This window comes from Corvus hawaiiensis, chromosome Z (genome assembly GCF_020740725.1).
Source record: "Corvus hawaiiensis isolate bCorHaw1 chromosome Z, bCorHaw1.pri.cur, whole genome shotgun sequence".
NCBI classification, from domain to species: domain Eukaryota; kingdom Metazoa; phylum Chordata; class Aves; order Passeriformes; family Corvidae; genus Corvus; species Corvus hawaiiensis.
In genome coordinates, this window is record NC_063255.1 from 12,195,946 (window position 1) to 12,219,279 (window position 23,334).

General features: G+C 43.7%; 1 protein-coding gene and 1 pseudogene across 4 annotated transcripts in view; both read right to left on the bottom strand.

Annotated features, from left to right (window-relative positions):
- EGFLAM (EGF like, fibronectin type III and laminin G domains) overlaps nucleotides 1–23,334 on the bottom strand; it is a 78,758-nt gene that overhangs the window by 22,699 nt on the left and 32,725 nt on the right. For all 4 annotated transcript variants that reach the window (XM_048291818.1, XM_048291815.1, XM_048291816.1 and 1 more), the window contains exons 8-13: nucleotides 10,468–10,583; nucleotides 9,893–10,229; nucleotides 6,837–6,937; nucleotides 5,506–5,606; nucleotides 4,291–4,435; nucleotides 1,924–2,113 (exon numbers count right to left, since the gene is read on the bottom strand). In XM_048291818.1, coding sequence (XP_048147775.1) covers nucleotides 1,924–2,113; nucleotides 4,291–4,435; nucleotides 5,506–5,606; nucleotides 6,837–6,937; nucleotides 9,893–10,229; nucleotides 10,468–10,583 — 990 coding nt within the window. The remainder of the gene's footprint in view (nucleotides 1–1,923; nucleotides 2,114–4,290; nucleotides 4,436–5,505; nucleotides 5,607–6,836; nucleotides 6,938–9,892; nucleotides 10,230–10,467; nucleotides 10,584–23,334) is intronic.
- On the bottom strand, nucleotides 14,269–17,311 carry LOC125319969 (annotated as a pseudogene).

Sequence of the window (23,334 nt, forward strand, 5' to 3'; positions counted from 1 at the left end):
GTATGTTCAAACAGATCAGAGTCAAACAGATCAGAGAAACAGAAAAGAACAAGGAAGACAACGGCAACAGGACCAGTCACAGGATCACTGGTTTGAGAAACAGCTTGAATTGGAACAGTCTTGGTATTTAAGGATAGGCTGCTCTCCCAGTGTCCCAGTGACTTTTCACAGCCTTTGGGCCAGCACAAGTGACTTTGCTGAAGAGGCAAACCACAGGTGTGATGGCTGCATATGCTTGGCTGCAATGGCAGATGAAAAAGAAGGGAAACTGCAGCAGGAGTCCAGGGTCCTGCCATGCCCACTCCAAACCATGGCTGCTGCCTCCTGTGTTGGTCCCTCAGCTCACAGTTCAGTGGGACCTCTGCTGTGGCCAGAAGAGAGAGCACAGGGAGGGAAGGACCCCTCTCCTCCCCAGCCTCAGTTCTGTGATCCATGTACACAGCACCCCTGATTTATACACTGTGCCAACAGAAAAAAGCTTCAAGAGACTGACTGGCAAAAGTCATCCCTAAATCCTAGCAGAGTTAGTTTACTTGCAATTTTTTAAAGTTAAACCTACATGACCTATTGTTTGCAAGTCTCTTCTGGTACAGTTTCATATAAATGTGTGCAGTCACACAAGGACAGTAAGGCTTTATCAGTCAGTTTCGAGTCACACATGGCAGAGCACAGCATTTATTTTCATTGATGTTGATTGTTAATGCAGTAGTATGTGGAGCATTCGTGGATGGGAACGAAGCTAGCTGCATCCTAAAAGGCAATAGAGATTAGGGCTCAGAAAAGTTCAGCAGGGCTTTCATCTGTCTAAATTCCATAGATTCTCACTCTATCATGAAATTACACTCTGCTTCCAAAATCTTACTCTTTTCAGCAACTGTTTCTTGGGACAGTCTGTTTTACCCCAATATTGCACAGAAGTTTGGGCATGGTATCTAGAGAATACAGAGCAATTCTTAAGAAGTTTCTCATAATTTCCTTCTTGGGATGTCAAATGCACAGCTACAGAAGAGAAGAAAGATGACTTTGTGGCTGAGGCATGGCATGGAGATTCCAGCGACATGGAATCTATTTCTCGCTGTTACCACTTCCCTTCTGTCTTGGGTTTACTCTTACTCTTAAACCATTTAGACTGGGAGATCATTAAAGCAAGGATTTTGTTGCCCTGCCTTTTTTCAAGTGCCTATTACATGGATGAAATAGATGAATAAATGAGACAGGACTAGTTAATTACCTTCCCTACTTCTCCATCTTTTACTCTGAGAATAGAAAATAATGTTACAATAACACTTCATAAAGCTGATGGAAGTATTTATTCCAAGCTATTTTTAAATCATACCATGACTCTGGATAGCAAAACAAAGGATGGCATACAGGAAAGCCTATATGCTTCATCAGTGATTGGGTGTAACACAGAAAGCCCTCTGTAACAGCCACAGGACTGCTGTGGGGCTGAGAGATTCATGTATTACTTTGGACAAGTGCAATGATGTCTTTAGGCAAAACACATTTAGTTGGGCCCATATTGTTTCAAATGCAAGCTCAGCATACACATAATTGATTTCTGATGACATGACTGTGTCAGTCAGGGGCATGAAGAGGTGTCCTGAGAGATGCTGGCAGAAATACCAGCACAGTTGTAATGATATCTGCAACACAGATCTTACTGTTTGCTCATGAAAATGGGTTTACTATTTACTGTGCACAGGAAGTGTGTCCACAAAGGGCTTACTTGTGCAGTGTGGTGAACTTTTCTACTATAGACCCAGCAAGAGCAATGTGCAAAGGAACAGAGGAAAACCAGGCCAAAAATAGAGATCACACCTTCTACCTCTTAAACCTGGACCATCGCTCAATTTGTTCCAGCAGCATAAAAGGTAACTCTGGGTTAGTCATGGATTAAAGATCCCACACCATTACACTTACCCACATCAGCACCACTGAGAGCTTTCCCTAATGGCCAGGGTCTCATATCAATTATCTTTCCATTGATGCTCAGTGACTGGACACAGCCCTGGAACCCGCGGTTGGTGCTGGTGGCCCTGACCAGCCAGTACACGCCGGGAGCACCGCCAACATAGAAGGGAGTCTGGAATGTGATTTTGCTGTACTGGCCCTGAAGGGAGAGCAGAGTGCAATATGCTGCATAACAGATACAACACAGGACAACTCATTAAGCCACAGTAGTTGACAATCAACTTCTTTCCTCCATGAAGAATCGTGGCAGGGAGTATGTGTGTTGTTCATTGGTAACTCCTTCCCATTAGTCATCCCCCAAATCAGTCCACCATTTGAAATCAACCTTTTTCACCTGCATCCCATCATGATAACATGAACTACTAAAAGCACAATAAAAAAGACTAAAAATCACTGTTTTGAGGAGAAAGTGTGGTCTGTCTTTTGCTGCAATTCCTTTGTTTTCTTTTGCCAAAAATTGCTTCTCTTCTAAACCCTAAGCCCTGAGGGACAGAGACCAATGAGATACTGTCTTTTGGACAGAACCCAGCAAGTGTTTAGCATTGAATAATAATGAAATGACAAAAAAAAAAATAAAAAGGATAAAAACAAAGAAAAGGCAAAAGCCAGTAAAATCACAACTTCAATAGTGTTCTGCTCACTTTGCCATTGCTAAATTTACTGCCCATCTCATTTTTTGGCTTTAACAAGCCTATAGAAACCTACACACACAAGTTTACTAGTATTGCTACAGTGCACAGGAAGGAACAAAAAACTTGAAAAACTAACACAACCTTTTTGAATCACTGAATCAAACTCCATGCTACTGTGGCCAACTGAGTCAAAATTCCTTCCACAAATTGCTCAAAATATGACTTTTGCCTCCTACTCAGCAGTTCTTTCAAAAGTCATGGACCTTTAGAAGAAAACAGTCAAAATTCTCAGTTATTCGGGGCCAGTTTTTACCAACCTGTGCTTCTGACAGCCCCGACCTCTAGCCTAAAAGCTTTCTGGATTTTTCACCCCTGCCCTGTTCCCATAGTGTTTATAACAATAAATTCTATCCCCATAGCCTGTATTTTGCCATGCTAAATAAGCTGAGGTTATTGGGTCTGCAGGTGTTCACTCACACAGTGCACTGCAGAAACTGTGCGCATCTCTCCTGATTCACATCTGCCCTTTGCATGGCCTCATAGCACTGGTAACAGCAACACATGATACACTGAAATTCTTTCCTCTGTCATTTCCAGCTGATGAGAACTCAATGCACTGCAATTTTTCCCTTCGGTGCCTGCACATGAAAAGGGAAAATAATAAGACGTCTGAAGCTGCTTTCTTTCTGGGCTATGGATGGCATGCTAATAGCGGCCATCAAAGGAAAGACATCTGAAACAATTTGAAACTGCCTTTTCTTCCAGTGCCTTAATTTTGTTTTCTGGCCTAGCAACAGATGAGCAAGTCAAGGCATCCTTCTCCATTATATTTTATCTTGTCAGCCTTGTATGAGCTTGCTGGTGTTAACAAAAGTCAGGGCAGAATGTCTATCTCCATTACTATGCTTAAATCTATGTCCAGAATTGTTGGGGTCCCTTCCCCCCTGCCATGTGGTCCTGGGAGAGGGGCCCTGGGGGGAGGATGGGGTTTCCCTGCCCCTGCTCAGCCTCGTTCCCATTGGTTGGTTTGTGTTCCCTGCGCGGGCAGAAGGACCCTTGGTCCCGTGATTGCTGCAGTTCCTCAGCAGAGCCCCGGCCATGTGGCTGGAGAAATAAACATCTCTGAAACATCTATCAAGAATTGGTCCATGTACATTCCTTTTCCACAGGCCTCGTTGATTGACACGCGTGTTGCAGTATCCATACTGTAACACAGAATATGCATGTAATTACACCTCTGTATACAAACCTTGTGTGGATATATGCATATTATACATAAGTATATACTCATATACACATATGCATCTAATTTTTGTGTCTGAGGAAGCAGAGCAGCTCTCTGAGGCTTGAAAAAGAAAGCAATCAGGGACAGCAGCAGCTGTACAATCCAGTAAACTTCTAATAGCCTGTATTTGAGACTGGCATAGGGCAGCGGAAGAGTAGCAGAGCAAACATGGAGGACAACAGGGAAACTGTGATGGAATTCAGCCCTGTGCTATTTATCTCTGTGATTTCTAGACAACGTAATTGGAAGAATAATCTGTACACTGATCACTAAATGTCCTAACACCAATAAATAAAACTGCACCTTTCAAATCTGATCAGACTTCTGGTGGCAAGAAAAAAAAGGTCATTATAACCTTGAGAGACCCCAAGATTGAGCCTCAGGGGCAGGATTACCAACCTGAGATTTTCCTGTCACTGGAGCATTGTTGTCCATCCTGAGCCAGCCATTCACTCCATCTCTGAACAATGTGACACTGTGCCAGTTCCCCAGCTTGATTTTGTTTTCACTCGTTATGACTCCAACTCCAGTGCCACAGTTGAACCTAGGAGCATGAGACAGAGAGGGCAAGGTGACAATCTTACATTAACCAGATAACCAAAAGTTGGTTTTAGACTCCAAATACTCTTTTTGCGCTCTCTGTTCCACACTGCATATTAGCACAGGAAAATTAGACAGCAGGCCTAACATATGATCTGTTCCAAGTTTCAAACTTCATTATCTATCTTTCTAACATGGAGAAGATTTTGCATTCTCTGTCCATACCAAGTGCATTGCTAAGCTTGCCAACAGCTGAAACTGTTTCCAGATGGAGGGTATTACAATCTGAGTTCCTGACATCACAGTAATTTCTCCTGGGAATTCTTCTAACTCCCTGGTGAAAGTGCTACATTAATAACTCCACTAGTCTGTATGAAACTCAGCACTGATTGACAGGAAGACCTCCAGGAGAGCTGAATGTGCACAAAATGTGCCATTTTTCCTGATTGTCATGCAGTGCAGGTGAACAGAAACACAACGAAGGCACATCACCCACTTTGTTATTCCCCATTTTCAAAGGACTCACCCTCACAAGTAAGGAGATCCTGGAAATACTCTTTCACTTGCTTCATATCTATCAGACTGCAAGAAACACTCTCCATCTTCATTTAAAAAAACCTGCAAGTCTCATCTAAACAAGGTATATAAGGTGAAGTTCCTGGCCCCCTTGCTGGCATTATATCCTTTATTTTGCTACATTATCTGCAAGTCTTTTGCTGTGAAGCAAAAACACTGACTCAATATACCATCAATACACCATCAGCTTGGCAAATACAGTGTCTCACTGGCATTTCTGGCAACATAGCTGTGAGCCCCAGACAAATGCCTTAAAGAAAACTGATCATTTTCCCTTTACACTGAGGTCTAAACAAAAGAGCTCAACAGGACACATGTTCACAAACTAAAGGATGAGAGAAAAAAGTATTAAAGAACTCTAAATAAAATTATACTGTCCATTTTGTGCATTATATGGGGCACAAGTCAAAGACACTGGAGATATTCATCATATATAGTGGTCCCAGGAGGCAGAAATAGCCCCTTCTCTTTACATCAGATTTAGGATGGAGGTTTTACCTGAACTGAAGGCTACGTCGGATAATTGCCAGTGACATAAAATCACCACGACCATGTTCATTTTCTCCACAGTACAGCAGCAAACCATCTTCGGATTCAGCCTGCAATCATTGTGTCAACATGAAAAATCAAAGCCTCACAATTGCAGACAAAAGCAAGCAGCAGTGGGGGACTTTTCATCATTTTTCAGATTGAGTTTTTAACTCGTAGAATCACAAAATGTTTGATCAGTTTTGAATCCTGCATTTGAAAAACCTAGAAAATCACTGCTTTAATGGTTAAACAATTTAAGACCATCTCTTAAAGTATGATACTACCAGACCTGAAAAAAAGCCTGGAAGTATTAAGGACTGTCAGACATGTCCCATATGAGACTCCTGAGTAAAAAGTCTAGCAAGACTGTCCTAGCAAGCCCAGTAAGTGTAGACACATCAGACTCACTGCACATGAATACATACGCCCTACTTCACTTGTTCCATGAGACTGACACTTCTCAAGCCAAACAATCTGTGCTGGCAGCATTTCTCCATATGTGTGCAGCAGCTGACACAGTGGCTTTTTGCTGCCATCCTGCATTTTAAAATGAAATTGCCGGAGGAGGGTAAGATCACCACTGAGGCAACGCACTGCTGCTGCTTCAAAGACAGTCTCCTTCCCAGACTGTGAGGCTGGTGAGTCTGCTTTATATGGGAGTTGGGGTGCATCCAGGAGTTTGGCCACCTTCCCTAGAGGCAGCCCTACATGTTTGGCCCATAATGAACAGACAGCACTAACACTAGCCAGCATGGGATGTACCCTCACTTTAGACCTGCATTTTAAGTTGTATGTATCCTGAATATATTAATAGCCCATGTCCCAAATTTCAGAGGTGGAAAACAATGTCCACTTAAATCCTGCAGGGTGGGAAAGGAACTCTACATATAGGGCAGTGTTTTGCTCAGTATGACAGGGTCATAGTTTCTTGTCCACAAAAATACTGCATACTGTTTCCAAACTCTAATTCACAAAAATTCTGGGTGTTCTTCAGCCTGTACCGTATCCATGTGACAATAACCTTGCCAGCGTACATTGCTGCTAGTCCACAATACCACTATTACTAGTCCCAGGGATTCTCTCACACAGTGCCTACCAATAATGGATGAAAACACTTCAGCTGCTTACAAACTTCATTTACATTCACTGAAGGTTAAGACAGATCTCTGCAGATGAAGGCTATGCACAGGTTCGCCATAATTACACTACAAGCTATACTGAAGCTTGTTCTGTTGTCCACTGCATCAGAATAAGTAAATAAAATTTAAAATGCCTATGTGAGAATTGCTTAAACTTACCCTGAATTCAAGGGTAATTTGAAATGTCTGATAGGATTTTTTCAGTGGTTCAAAGGTGATATATGAGTGGCCAGAGAACTGAGGATACTGGATACTAATGTCTGAAAAGCAAAGAGGGAAGCATGTTATTTAGCAGTTTTCTTCCATATAAAGATCAATATACACATTTAGTACTAGATAACATCAGGTGGCAATGAAAGGCAGAGTACCCCCAGAGACAACCATTAGTCAGCAGCAGTCAACAATCAGTTAACCTATTGCCTTGTCCTCCCACCACTTTTTACAGCTAATTCCTTTATTCCCAAGGACCTGGTGAACTTGGAAAGAAACAGGATACTGAGGGCCAAGTAAAGCCCAATAGTTTAATCAGAGAGTTCAGAGGAAATTTCTCCAGGTTTTCATCCTTGTTATAGAAGACAGAACCCATCAACTTTATATTTATCTTCTTTTAAGAACTTATTTAACAAAGAGAGGACAAAGTAATTTTCTGTTCTGCAGGATTACAAAAATATAGGTGGGAAATATGGCCAGACTCTAGGCAGCATTAGTCACTGCTGCTCCATAGCTGCTGCATCCAGCATCTGGAGAATCACTGGATGTCTCATAACAGCCCAGAAGCTTCCAGCACTTCCCTAAAGTCAGCTCAGGGCAGAAGCTAAAGGGAGTGATGGGGAGAAGAGAGTCCCCGCAGGCATCTTTCCAACCCTGGCTGCAACAGTGGCTCTTCTTATTGCTCTTGTCAAATGGCATTATAAACCCTCACTCTTTGCTGTCTTACGTTAAACCCTGACCCTGAGAGAAAATGAAAATCAGAGATGTCCTACTGCTAGCCACTGTCAGCTGTAAAATTACCTTTGCAGCTAATTTTCCTAAGGAGCACTGAGGACAGACGCAGTTTTTGCAGTGGATTTAAGCCTAATGAGGAAGGAAGGGTGAGGAGTCCTATTCCTCTTTGCTATTTGAATACTGAGTGTGTTTTTCTCACTCAGTTTTTGAATCTGGATAGAGTTCTCTCAGTGTTTTTGCTTGCAATGCATACATCTTAAGCTGAGGTGAAGGGGATTGGTGCTATAAACCTGAATGCAACTTCAGCAGAGAACAATTAACTCATGTCCTGATCACAAGCAGAACTGACTGACTTCAGAACAGAGTGTCATGCAGCTGTTGACTGTGAATTCAGCTGCTGACTTTCCATTCAGATTAATATATTATTTAACAATATTGGCTACTGAAGATAAATTCAGTACAAAGGAGTATTGGCACATGATGCTTAGTCTGGAATAACACACTCCTCTGTGAAAAATGAAGGGTTTGGACTGATGTTAACAGACTGCTTTCCAAGTTGTATATGGCCATGTCAGTTCAAATAAATCCTCAACTCTCTGCACTTGATCAAGGCCTAAAATCACATCTGCAGCTGTTCCATGTCGCTGAGTCACAACAGATTGTTTTCAGAAGGAGCTCTCTTTGTTCCAGCACTCCAGTTTGGAGAAGACAAAGCACCTTCAGTGTCTGTATCCCTGAGGCAAGACACTGTGCAACACGAGGTCTAACGTGACCCTGTAGAAGAAACATGGGTTCCCGATGCTCTGCTGCATGGCAGGGTCTTGGCAGATCAGATCAGCATGCAGTGGGACGGACAATCAGCTCTATGGGGATCTGTTAATCCACTGCTTTTCCTATTTCACATGTTCCCCCTGTTCCCCGCCTAGCCTTGGCCACTCCCTCAGTTTCTCCCTATTTGTTCTTGTACCCCAACCCCGCCCAGGGACCGCCCCGGGCCCCTGACAAAACCATCCCGCACCCAGACCACGCTGTCGCTCTACCTCTGAACGTCGCGGGGACAAGATGTGTTTAAAGTCATCTCAGTCCCTCATGAGAGACCCTTCTCTACCTTCTTTACCATCCACTGCGTTGTAACACTGCTGGCTGCTGGAGCCCGATCGCGGGGCTGTCCGAAATGGACTCCGGGATGCGATTAATCGCATGGCCCTAGGGAACCCTCGCTGAGCTTTCAGGCCACAGCAGCCTGCTAGACAGAGTCCAGCAGTTACAACACAGCTCTTTCTTAGCTGGAGGGACAGCCACCACATTTGTTGTGATGGAGCTGGACCACCACAACAAATGGGACATTTTCTTCGAATGAGCCCCAGAGTCCATCTGACCCCTTGATTACCAAACCAGAAGAAAAATTACTTCAGGGGGAAAAAAGTGACCTGCTTAGGGCCTGGAGAGGGAGCTGGACTGGCTCACCAGGTGATCTCTTCACTGTTAACCTTGTGAAAGGGTGAGTTTAGGTCTCTAGAGGGAAAGAACAGGAAGGCAGCAAGGGAAGAAGCAGGACAGCCTCCTTCATCTCAGCAAGCTCTTGCCATGGCTCAGCTGCCCTGGAAAAAGGCAACGGGATGGATGGCAAGTCCTGACTGAGACCAACACACCTCCTCACATTGGCCCAGCCTTCAGGTCATGCTTTCTGAACTGGGGATAAGACTTTGTTCCTCCCTTGCCCCAACCTGCCTGACATAAGTGCTGCACTGCAGACCTGCAGACCATGTGAAAAGCCTCCTCTGGAGGTATTTTTACAATGGGAGCTCTCTCACATCCCTGCTGTGGGACCGGCATCATCTGATGGACCACACTGAAAATGGGGGTGGTTCTGGGCTTCAGCTGCTGCCAAAAGGCAAGTGTTAAAGAGGGGTTGAATATCTTCAGCTTCCAGCTGTGGGTGCCATGATTGGATCCTGCCACACCTGGGTGATTAACAACATACCTGCTCTGTCATCTCCTGACTCTTAGGTGAGGGAGGGAGGATTAACCTCCCCTGTGCATCTTTACACAGGTTCTGCATTCAGCTTTATTAAAGAATAACTTTTTCCCACCTCACTGAGGAAAAAAAAGAAAAGGGGATGATGCCTGAGCTGTGACTTCCCGCTGGAAGTTGCTCCTATCCTTAGAGATCCACTAAATCCAGGTGGCTATTCCCAAAGTGCACATTGGTTGGTTCTGTCCTTGACCCAGACAAAAAAGCAGCCAGCAGTGGGCACACAGAAACCTACCTTCCTCACACATGTCCCCTCCTTTGCCCAAGTTGCAGTGGCAGCGTGAGCCGCCCCGGTCATAGTCGTTGATGCAGAAGCTGTCTGCAGAGCACACGGCCTCATCACAGGACAGGTCAAAGAGGCGGGCAGCAGAGGACATGCTGCCCCTCCTCGCTGCCCACGCAGTGGTCGCCCTCACTGTGGTTGAAGGTCGTGTGGTGGTAGGAGTGGAAGTAGTGGGTTCAGAAGTGGTTGTGAGAACCCGTGACAGGAGCCTGGAACTAGACCCTGGTGTGACCTTAGTTTCAACCAGAAATTTTCTGTTGCCTCCTTTAATAGCAGGAAGTGGTCTGAGCTGAAACAAAGAAACACCAATTCAGTAAATCTAAAATGCTATGGGGAAATGAAATTAATACCTTTCAAGATACAGATCTGAGGCAACGAACTCACCCTCAATGAAGAAAAAGAAGTGCCCACATTACTATATGTGAGCACACAATATCAGATATGAAACTTCCTGACAGGACCAGACACTTTAAAACATCCAGACTATAAAGAAAACAGAAGTGCCAAAGAGAAATCCTGACATTTACCTCTTCTATATAAATGTCGTAGTCTGAATCATCAATATCAAATCCATCACCATCACCAGTCACTGTGTCTGTGATGTACTGATGCCCATAGCTTCCACTTCCTAACTCCTCAGAGCCTGAAAAGACATAACTGGCATATTCAGTTCACAGAGTTTGCACACAGCAATTCAGATCTTACCACCCACCCCGATTCACAACACTTAAGTCTGAAGTGATGCTAATGTTCATCCTGAACAGACAATGCAAGTGTGGAGATGGCAGATGTTGTCCAACTTAAAACACACTTAAAGTGAAGACCTTCATTTAGTCAGTTACTAGGTGATTAAACAAATAAAGCAGGCAAAACTCAGTTCTCCTTCTGCAAACTGACTTGTATTCATCATTTTTCCAGGAAAAAGGTATCAAACTTTTTTGGCATGGACAACATTTCAATGACTTAATTGTTTTTAGGTCAAATTTTTCCCTTTTGGAAATACAGTCTTTTATCTGCCTTACTGGCAGCCATGTAAACAGGAACAGCAAAAGAGATGCACACAGCTAGGATACATTCTATTTAGGACTTAAACTACCTCTTCTGACTCCAAAGTTCCTGAAATTAGCGTCCTATATGTATTCTTAGACTATTTTTTAAAATCCAATTCAGTACCTTGAAAAAAGAAACATGCACAAACATCTTCACCCAGAGGGTGGTTGGGCACTGGAACAGGCTTCCCAGGGCAGTGGTCACAGCACCAGCCTGACAGAGTTCAGGAAGCACTCAGACAAGGCACATGGTGGGATTATTGGGGCTGTCCTGTGCAGGGTCAGGAGCTGGACTCAATGATCCTTGTTGATCCCTTCCAACCCAGGATATTCCATGATTCTATGACCATATGTTTTTCACGTACATAATCAACTTCTGCCACTCCCCAGAGCACTGAACTGTGCTTTGAAGGACTCTGGGCTGGAAATGGACAGTTTAAACTGTTCCATTAAGGGGATCCTCATTTCTATTTCATAGAAAATACCTGTACTTTTCTGCACTTTACATAGCAAATTCTGCCTAAACAATGGTCCGTGCTTTTTAGCTATTAAAGTTCACCAGGTCATGAAGTAATATAGTAAAAGCAACCACATCATTGCAGTTACTCATCATTTCAGCAAGGCTAAGAACAGATAACATTAAACTATTAAAACAACAGATTCATGTATCTGCCTTTTCCATGCAATATTTTGCCATGACTTAAGAACAGCATAGGTAACCTGCAGAGTTTCTCTACTAAGCTGACCCCAGCTGCCTGTGTATTTTGGCAGCCATAACCTGTCCATATCTTCTGGCAGTTAGCAGGTCCTTTACATTGCAACATGTAGAGATGCAAAGTCTTGCTGGGCAGTGACTGTCTGCAGAAAGGAGAGTCAGAAAATGCCACTTGATGGTAGTGAGAGCTTCACTACCAGTACTAAGCAATCCGATAAAGCCAGTGAAGTTAACAAGGCTCAGCAGACTTTCAGAAGGAGCAGTGTGGGCACAGTGCTATTGGGCTGTTTGAGTCAGTCTAACTGGGATCAGCCATTTCCCAGCTCAGTGGACAATATAGCAAAAATGTTTCACTAAACTGATACAGGCAGGAGTGTACTTACCTAAATCTTTTTGTACTCTCTCCTCCTTTGCTGTGATTGCAACCCAGAAGTCCTGGCAGACAGTTATGAAATCTAACATATGTGCACCGGAGATGAATGTGTGCCCTGGCTGACTAACTGGCTGCACTCCACATCCTCTGCAGGGGTTACTTATCAATGGGCTTTGCACATTACATCAGCACACAGAAAAATTAGAGGCAAATGCATAGAGGTAATGAGGCATACACACTTGCAACCAAGAAAGCATGCTGGACTGGGACAAAATGTGTATAAGCCTTTTCACTCTAACATGTATACCTAGTCAATCTGTAAATAATACATTTTATCTGTACATTAAACAGAAGTATTCAGCCCTGAGTTCTACCAAATGAGCTAAGCAGATAACTCCATGACTGGTAACAAGATGAGGCAAACAGGACAAACTACATCCAGATTATTTCTGCTACTGACTGTGAATGCACAGGCAAAGGATTAGAGAATTAGACTGCACATTTATGAACTGGTCCCAGTCCTGCAACCACTGGAATGAATTTCACCATATTGAAAACAATAGGTACTATCAAAACATAAACAAAACCTCTTACTCCTAGTATTCACTTTTATAGTCACTCTGGTTAGTCACCATCCAGAATAATTTTACTCCAGGTTGGAAGCTAGGGAGAATAAAGCAGAGTAGAGTAGAGTAGAGTAGAGTAGAGTAATTATTCAGGTGGAAGGAACGATCACCTAGTCAAGCTGCATCTTCTACCCATCACTGCATTAGAATCCCCTTCTTTGGTAACAGTGATTCTGTAAGAAATGCCATTCTACAAAAGTTTCAGCGTGTAAAACCACGAATATATGAATTACAAATATGATTTGCAGTTGTGTTGGTTTTGCTTTGCCTGGTTTTGGTAGGAGGATGGGCTACAGGGGTGGCTTCTCTAAGAAGCTGCTAGATGCTTCTACCGTGTCTGGCAGAGCCAGTCCCTGGTGGCTCAAAAGATGGACGTGCTGCTGGCCAAGGCTGGGCCGATTGGAAACAGTGGTAACGCCTCTGTGAAAATGTATTTAAGAAGAAGTCAAAACAAAGTTTGTGGCAGTTTTAATTCCATCCAGAGAAGAATAGGTGAGAACATGCAAGAGGAACAACCCTGCAGACACCAAGGTCAGTGAAGGAGGAGGGGGAGGAGCTGCTCCAGGTGCCGGCACCAAGATTCCCCTTCAGCCCCCGGTGCAGCCCATGGTGAAGCAGCTGTGCCCCTGCAGCCCAGGGAGGTCCACAGGGTTGCAGAGATCCACCTGCAGCCCATCGATGAGCCCACCCTGGAGCAGGTAGGTGCCTGAGAAGAGGGTGAAAGCCCACAGGAGACCCAGGGACAAGTGCCCAGCTCCCAGGCTGGAGCAGCCTGTCCTTGAAGGACTGCACCCGTGGAAGAGTGACCCACTGCTGCAGCAGTGTGAGGGGTGCTGTTGCCTGTGGGATGGACTCATGCCAAAGAAGTTCATGGAGAACTGTCTCCCGTGGGAGGGACCCCACAGTGCAGCAGGGGAATGACTCTTCTCCCTCACCTGTGAGAGAAGCCCCGGGTGATGAACTGACCACAACCCTCATTCCCTGTCTCATTGCACTGCTGGGGTAGGAGGTAGAGCTGGGAAGGAGGGAACAGGGTGGGAAAGGTGTTTTTAAGGGCTTATGCTACTTCTCATTATCATGCTCTGATTTGGTTAGTAGAAAATTCCCTTCATATCTCTAAGTTGATCCCGTTTTGCCCACGACGATATTTGGTGAGTGATCTCTCCTGGTCCTTATCTCAAACCATGAACCATTCGTTAAATTTTCTCCCCTTTGTCCAGCTGCAGAGAGGAGTGAGAGCAGCTTGGTGGGGGCTGGGCATCTGGCCAGGTTAACCCAGTCTTTTTATTAGACAATGAAGGCAATCATGATGATTTTAAGATGAGGATACTAACTGGGAGAAGTAACAGGCAAAACAAGTACTGGTAAATGTTAAACAGTAGAATGATTGTGGGGAATTTTTGTTTTAATTGTGGTGAAGGATCCAGGGGTGTATTTTGTCTAAATTGTTAATTTTTGTTCTGATTTTGGTTTTGGTGTTTTTTTTTCTTTAAAGTTCACCAAAAAAGGGATTTATTGGTATATCATATACAATATCTTTTTAGTATCACCTACAATATCCTTACTTCTGCCTTGATTCAGATTTGGGTTAGGGTTAGGGTTATTAGATTTAGATGTAGAAGCTCTCAACGAAGAAAGCCAGCACCAGTTCACAATCTGCTCCTGGCATTGCTCATTGGCTTCCTCCATTCTCTTGACCAAGAGCTTTGTATTCTGCTGCTTCCTCCTTGCTCTTTTGAGCGCTCTGCTTCTTCAGAGCAATATGCCTGCACTGCAGCACTCGAGGAGTCCCTAGTCACTGGATCTTAGGAGCCTTGGTTCTGGGTTTCTTGCCCCTCTTGTTCACAGGCTTCCTCACAACGTACTGGCGAGCATCATCCTTCTTAGACAGGTTGAACAGCTTGCAGATTCTGCAGGTCCTCTGTAGAGGGATTCCTTGTGGAATATAGGATACCCCAGGAGGGCTTGGGCATCCCAGGGCTGTTGCAGAAGTACCCCTGACGGGGCCTCAGGCTGAAAACAGGCTTGCAAGGCACCTGCTAGCCGGCGGCCTTGAACAGCCTTGGGAAAAGGTATACACTGGTCAGCTCCCCCGCTGCTTAGAGGCTTTCTCATGGGAAAGGGGCGTGAACTTTGGGAAAAAGTATAACTTGGTGTAACCGAATAATAAAACGGGAGCACGATGCTCAAATCGTATCGGTGTTCGTATCGTGACTCTGGCTGGATTCCCCTGCTCCCGGGACCACCCCCCGCAACAGTCCTCTTGGGGCCAAGATGACAGGGTTGTGTCCATCAGCCCAGCAATGCCCTTTTCACCCTTTTTCACTATGACCAAGTTCAGAACACTCAAGTTTGCATCACTGATGCAACCATGAATGGATTTGCACTTTATCTCTCCAGTTCTTCTGGGGCAATAGCAGGAATGGCCCTTGCTAAGCAGAAGGCAGACACATCCGTGAGGCAGGACACCTTCATGGAGAATCCTTTGTCATTGCCACCACTGATCCTGACAACATATCCCTTCCACTCCTCAACAAGGGAATCAGCCAGGACCTCTGTGGCCATTCGTTTCTCTTAGGATGTTCTTAGCTTGCACCCATTGTCCGCTTCAATGAGCTTCTGGCAGCCAGGGGCTGGGAAAGACATATTCAGCTTCATCCTGCTCGTGCCTTGATGCTGCTGGAAAGGGCAGCACTAACTCAGCTTCCAGCATTCACAGCAATTTTCAGCTGACTGAATCACAGAATTAACTAGGTTGGAAAAAAGACCTTTTAGATCATCAAGTCCAACCTACAACCTAACACCACCTTATCAACTAAACCATGGCACTAAGTGGCACATCCTGTCTTTTTTTAAACACCTCTAGGGATGTTGACTCCACCACCTCCCTGGGCAGATGATTCCAATGCCCAATCACCCTTCCTGTGAAGAATTTCTTCCTAATGCTTAGCATAAACTTCCCCTGGCACAGCTTAAAGACTGTGTCTTCTTGTTCTGTCATTGATTGCCTGGGCGAAGAGACTGATCCCCTGCTGCCTAAAACCTCCTTTCCAGTGGTTGTAGACAGTGATAAGGTCTCCCCTGAGCCTCCTTTTTTCCAGGCTAAAACTAAATTTCCGTGCATTTTCAGTGAGCTTTTGAGAATATTCCAGTTTGGCCCCCACTCCCAGCTCACCTTCTGGGGGTGGTTCCAAGAGTTTTTTGTCTCAGTCCTGATCTTTAACTTTTGGAATGAATAACAATAATCTGGGAGAAAGCCAATGGGGTATCAGCTCCTTCTGGGGCATTGTTTGGAAGCTCACCACTTCCCGCACGCTCCCAGTATTTTTATCACATGTTGGAGTGGGCAGAGGGATCAGTTCCCCCTCCCCAACAAATCCAAACTTTTCATGCAACAGTATGCATTCTTATTAAAAGACACAGCTCTTTGCCATGTGCTCTTTCTTCAGAAAGCTTTATTTCATTTCCCAACATCAGTAAAATTTTCAAAAGTCTCTATCCTCTGCAACTTAGTTAATTCTGCTGCAGGGTGTGGTATCATCACCATCAGCTCCACTCCATCATATGCTAATACTTTAAAAAAGAGCTGATTATCAGGGGGTGGCTCCAATGAGTCATCCCCCTCCTCCAAAGTGTGAAGGGAGGTGACATCAATGACCAGGGAGTCCTGCCTAGCTCTTTACCTCCTCACCTTTTACAAGTGGGCACAGTTCAGGGTGTGGGGAGGAGTCTGGATTTGGTGCAAACTCCTCCCCAGGGGTGAGGTAATGCTCAGGGTGGCCCAGCACCACCCCCAAATTGGCATGCATGCTTCCCCTAAAGATGGTAATTTTCTTTTCTAAAGCTCTGCACAAACTGGTTTAACAGGTTTCTCAGGTTCTGGGCTAGTTGCTTTTGGGCCATCAGCCCTGCCTCAGCCCTGAGGCAAGCAATTGTTTCAGCCTTCAAGGCAATTTGCACCTTTACCAGCTCCTCAGCAAAAATGTGCTTCTCTTTTTGAGTAGCCATTTCAGACTCCATTATGGTTTTTGTCCCTTTTAGGACAGCCATCTTAGACTGACCATGTGCTCTGTGGGCAGCCATCTTAGATTGACCACGTGCTACCTGGCCAGGAGGTTTCTTTTCCCCCTTTGCCAAAGTTCCAATTCTCTCTGTTGCGACTTGCGGTTTTTGCCAGTTTTTTCTCAGAGACAAACTTTACAAGTGTACAGCAACTTCACTTCGAGAGCAATCCAGGTCTGCCCTTGACCTTATTGCTGCAGAACATTAGTTTTAACAAAAAACTTTCTCTCCTTAAATTGCAGCTAGCAATAATCTCCACACAAAGCAACTCTTTGCCAAAACTCAGAGTATCCAGCATGACTATGCCAATATCCCTTCCACTCCTCAACAAGGGAATCAGCCAGGACCTCTGTGGCCATTCATTTCTCATAGAATGTTCTTAGCTTGCACCCATCGTCCACTTCAGTGAGCTTCTGGCAGCCAGTTGCTGGGAAAGAGATGTTCAGCTTCATCCTGCTCACGCCTCGATGCCACAGGAAAGGGCAGCACTAACTCAGCTCCCAGCATTTGCAGCAATTTTCAGCTCCCTGAACACTTGCTTTTACGTCAGGTCTGTGCTACTGTCACCAAAACTGCTGAAAAAACAAAAACTCTTCAACAACATTTTTTAATGTTAGAGAATTACAGCATTTTTTATTTTGGCCAGGATGTTGTACTGGCCAGGATGTGCAAGAGAAATCATTTCATCCGGGCATTGCCCGGGTTGAGCAGAGAAAATCATTCCATCACACATGGCTCTTTACTAGATTTTTCACATACTTATACAGTCAAAACCCAGAGAAATCCATTGGTTCAATGTTCATTAGTACCAAGTTACGCAGTTCTTAGTATTTGGTTTTCTATTGGTTATTGATCCCTTTGCCTTCGATGCTAATTAGGTCCTCATCCTGCATTCTCTTATTGATCTTTTCCCAGACTAGGTGTCTCTGAGACACCAGGGAGGATGATCGGGCATTGACGTTCATTGTGGTCACTTATATCTTGTGCATCCCCTGGCAGCTCCCAGTCCATTGAGTTGTTAAGCTCCTCAGGCCCTGCCCAGGGAACAGAGTCTCTTGAAAAGAAACTTCCATTCCCTTCCTCCTGGGCAAAGATGAACAAAACCCTTGACTAAAGTTAGTTAAAAATATTAGAAGTTGTATCATTTCCAACACTACTACTTACTGCCTTTTATGTGTCTGAAAGTATTTCGGAACTAATTTAGTTCTTTTAATGTATAAATTTGCCTAAGAGCAATGGAAGCCATAAGGATAATTTGGGAATAAAGAAAGGAAAAATCACAATCATGTGTCAGGGGAAACAATCTAATGTGTACCCAAACAAGCTGTGACACACACACTCCATTTTCTAACTTGGAAGTCATAAGCTACAAAATAAATATCTGTTATAGTCAAAATGCTATCTTTTTTTTTTTCCAGTCAAACTTTCTATTGGCTTAACGGGATGTAAGTTTGATAAGGATGGCAAGAGTGAAGCAATGCAGAAAATGAAGTATCTTTATATTCATACATAGGAGAATGTTAGGTCTCGAATTCACATTTAGATAAACACATTTGCTTGGATATATGGATATGATTTTAATGCCATGCCAGTTTTACAGAACTGTAACTCTCCTGATTTGAGTGGTTATCACTAAAAACACATTAATAAGCACCAGCATGCAATGAGACATGGTATCTTAGGAGAGACTGGCAGTTCCCCAAACAGCAGGTGTCCCTCTTTCATCTGGCAGATCAAAACATTCCATGCTTTCCTAACAGAAGATGTGGGGAGACGAAATGTACCCACTATTTTAAACTGGACAATGGTTCCTTTCACATTACTGAACTCGTAACATTTTAGAGCCTGGAGAGAGCAAAGAAGGTACAGCTTATTGTGTCTGGTAGAAAGACTGCTTTGAGGCCCTTCTTCAAAGACATTCACTATGTAAGGTTGGCGTCACCAGAATAAGTGTGACTTCAGAAGGTGTCCTAATATCCACAGGTCTTCAGATCTCCAGTTTTTCCCCTTCCTGACTGTAACTGAATTTCAGCCAGCACATGCTACATTGCTCTACTTGCTGATCTGTGAGCAGTTTTGGTAGCATGTAATGCACTCAGGAGCAATGGAGCAATGAGATGCATTCACTTCTGACCATGTCTGAATTTATACAGGTGAGTACACATATGACTAATGAGGTATCAGCCCACTGGCTTCTCAGTTGCCTTGTTCTTGCCTACATTTGGCCTTTGCTCACTGGACATTACATGACAGTCACATGTGAAATGATGCAATATAACTACAAAACAGGATGCAGAGAAATTAACAGGACTTTTTGTAGATAAAGCCCCACATCAGCCCATCTCTTAAGTGTTTTCTGTGTTGCTTTCCTGGAGAGCTCATCTCATAATGGGTGGTAAATCAGGGACAATTAAGCAAAGTGGTACTCTGCAAACACCAAAACAATGACTGTAGAGATAATAAGCAGGCTGTATTTAATTAAATCAGTGTTCCAGTGTACAAGGAGAAGTAGTCTGATTAAGACCCTCTACCAGGTTCTATAATCCTGTTTTATAAATAATTGAAAAAGTTGAGGGGGTCATGAGCTTTAGACAGCCTCTTTCCAAATAATTAGGGATTAAGTTATACTAAAGAAATTTTTCTTAAAACAAATATAAAGCCACATGAACTTTTTTTTTTTTGCTAATTAGGTTGCCATCATCATACTGAGGAAGGGACACGAGGGAGTGTAGGAGGTAGAACAGGGGGCACTACAACACAGGCAGATTGGATGGAAGTGTTAACAGACTTACTGCCTTCATGCAGAACCTCCCATAGGTCTTAACCCAAAATACAACAGGAGTATTTAAAAATTACTTTTATGCTTTTCAGTGACTCACAGTGTGATGATGCATGTCAGTTGACCTGTCTCTTGCTTTTGCCACTTTCCCTACAACTACCAATACTGCTTTTGTAAAGTCTCTGGAGATCTGTGGGGAACAGTTCTGTGAAAAACCTTCTCCATTTACTATCTCCAGGACACATCACCACCATTTAAATCAAGGTTTGGGCCCCAGAGATTGCCCTTTTTCTGTGCCTGAGCCTCAGCTGACCCATGCAAGCTCCATGCAGAATATTTAAGCACCTCTGCCAATGCCCTGCTCTGTGTGATCCTGGCAGTGACGGCCAGGACTACAGAAAGGGATGTGCCCTGCTTAAGCAGTCACTTCTGTCACATTTGCTGTGGAGACAAGCAGGAGGGTATTTTTAACAGAAGACACTTCCTCTGTTGGTCTGGCAAAGCTCAAGGCTGGTGACCTTGCAGGCACAGTGCAAACCCCATCTGTTTCCCGAGAAGATGAAGGGTATTGAAGCAATGCAGGTGATGACATTTTTTTTTGTTTGATTCTTTGGGACAGTTTATTATGTTGTTTCTAAACTGAGTATGTGCAATCTGTTATTTTCCAGTGAATTGTCCATGACATTTTGAAAGATTTTATACAGCAAAACCCAAACAGCCATGTAAGTGAAATACCCACAACGTGCAACTGTAATTAAGAAAGGCAAGAAAAAAATTGGTTTATTGCATCATTTCCCTCTAGAAAAAAATTAATGAAACCAAATCACAAATAAATGAGAACCCTTGGGGAAACTTGCCCTCTCTTTCCTCCCTGAAAATGGAGCAATTAACGAAGCATGCATTTTTTACTAGGTAAGGGGGTAACTGCTTATAATCAAAGCCACATGTTCTACCTTGGGAGGTCTGTCACAGTAGGTGACACTGTCAGCATCCCTTTAGTGAAGCAAACAAAGACAATGTTTTCCTATGCTGACCTGAAACAATGCAGTCAAGAGTACTGCAAAACCCCCGTTTTAAAAACAAAATGAGTGAATTACCTGTGAGAATGAGATAAACCACAACAGAAAACATCCCTGAGTAGCATGGACCCATCTCTGCCTCAGCCTGCCTACAAGAACTCTCTGCAAGCCTATATGGACCCTGAAGACCCTCTGCTTTTGAGGTAATGTTGGGAATCCGTTAATCAGTTAAAATAAGCATCAGAACAGCACTACTTATTTCAAGTCAGGCATGAAAAAGCCAGCATATATAAGCGTAAAACTACAAATTTTTTAATTCCAAACACAGTAAGGACCTTAGTGCCAGCACCATGTGAGCTAAGTGTAATGCAAAGGAGTCAGACATTGTATGAACTTCTGCCAGCTTTCTAAGATATTTCAGGAATTCTGAAGAATACATAGGCAGGCAGAAAATAGTATGAAAAATCTGTGGCCTGTAGCATGTTTCACTGCTTAGGTGGGAGGAGGAACCATGGTAATAATGAAGGTCATAATTCTTATGATGTGCACTCTGAAGGATAAAGGTGCTTCAGTTTCAGAGATGCCAACTGTCTGACACCTTTTCAAAAACACAAGGTGACTAAGGTGTAATCTGCTGGCACTTTGAGAGAGTCAAGCAACTGGTACCACCTGAGATACATCACCATACCTGAGACAGCCCCGGGGGACTGTCAGGTGTTTATGAATGGCACATGCCCTCCTGTAGTCACTGTTGAAAACCACAAAACTTTGAGGACCTCAAATCTGCTGAACACTTACACTTAAGCAATTGAAGTGAGTGATTAACTGAGCCAAAGAACTGGGTTTTCTAGCTGCTAAAAGCAGGAGGGTACCTTCAGATACATAATGTGAATTAGGACTGAGTTTTAATTGGATGCCCTTGAGTTTAGTGTTTCGTTTGGGGCTTTTTTTCTGTACCGTGAAACCTGTCAGTGGTTTAAATCATTCTTCAGGGGTTTTTAATGTTTTGGAGAAAAATAGATGTTCAGGCTATGCACAGCTTTAATGAACAATTTTCTCCCAACAAAAGTTTAGCTTTTCTACTAATGTGTAATGTATTTGTGTGTCTGGTTAACATCAAGTCAGTCTCCTACACAGACATCACAAGTAAAGACAAGTGAGAGCTGCTATCAGCTAGACTATCATTTGAGCTACACTCCTGCCTTCAGAAAACCAAATAATTTATTTCTAAAGGCACTCATCCCTGATGCTCTTGAGCAACACTCCTTGCTCTGCAAAAATGTGGTTGTGACGACAGGTATCCGCAAGATAACACGATGTGTAGTTTCAGGTATAGTGCCTATATGTAGTTTTTAAGCCTATTTTCAAAGAGCACACTGGCAAAAGAATAACATTTGCGTTTGCCAAAGTAGCTCCAAGTACAAGTACCCTGGAGCAGGACTGGAGCACATCACAGACATGACATGGTCCTGGGCTGCAGGAGCTCTGCCTGGTCATGAAGGTCTCTGCCAAGTACTGCCAGGCCCTTGGAGCAGGGAAACCAACCTCTCAGCCACTGCAGCACCCATGTGCCTACCCTGGGCCAGCACAGACTTTTTAAGCCCATTCAAAGAGCAGTGCAAAATGCATAATATATTGACTTTTCAGATCTGATCCAGGCACAGAGAACCAAGTTCCCATCCCTTATGAACCTCTCCAGAAATCAGTGCTTATACACACCAGATGTGAATTTGTTTCCAAGCACTAATGACAGAAACCCATGTTTTAGAGACATCTTGGCAGGCCTCTGCAGAACAAGCAGTTTCCAAAGACAAAGTGCCTTCCCTGGAGTACTGCACAGCATGAAGATGATTCCACCCTTATTAATAGAGCTAAACACTTTATGTTTTCGACCAAAGAATGCAGCTGCTAACATCCAAAGATAAACAAGATACCAAGGAACACACACGTGTGCCTGAGGCAGCAGGAGCTGACCCTGGAGGATCCACAGGCCAAGGAACTCCAGAGTATGCTGCAAGAGGTTTTCACAAACATTTACTTCAGAAGTTAAACTTTTGAGCTCAGCAGCCATAGCAAACTACATGCAAACTGTTCAGGTGACTGAATTTAGGACAGAGGGACAAAAAGAATGAAAACTGCCATATAAGTCAATGAAAACAGGGATTCTACAGCAGGGAGGCAGTTTAGAAATAAATCTTTATCAGGTTAAATTGGTGGATCACTAAGCATGTTGTTATGTTTCTGCAGCATGTAAAATCTTATTGCAGAGCTCACAGTCCTACCTGAATATTTGCTGCTCATTTTCACTGGTTAATTAGAGATGGTTTGCAATGGAGAGAGTGAGAAAAGAAAAAAAAAAGGCACATAAAATACTGATACACATTTCTATATAAAAAGTTTGGAACACTAAAGATATAGCTCCTTTAGCCCGATTTAGGCTTTGGCTCTCTTTCCTCCATTTCTCTTTGTGACATTTGGTTTTTTGCTGTTAGAAAATGTTCTTTGTGTGATTCCCAGCATACTCTATGTTGCCTTGGTTGGGATTCTCACATACAAGCTGTGACTTTGGGTGTGATGAGGAGCAACAGCCCCCCCAAAATCACCCCACAGTGACACCAGCATTGGCAGAGGATTGCATCCTGAGGAAGCCCAGGAGCAACTGGACTAACACTTACTGCAATGTGCATGGTCTATATTGCTACTCAAATGTAATTATAATAGTTAACAAGTTGGTATGTCAGCATGTTCACCTAATATTTTTGCTATGCAGC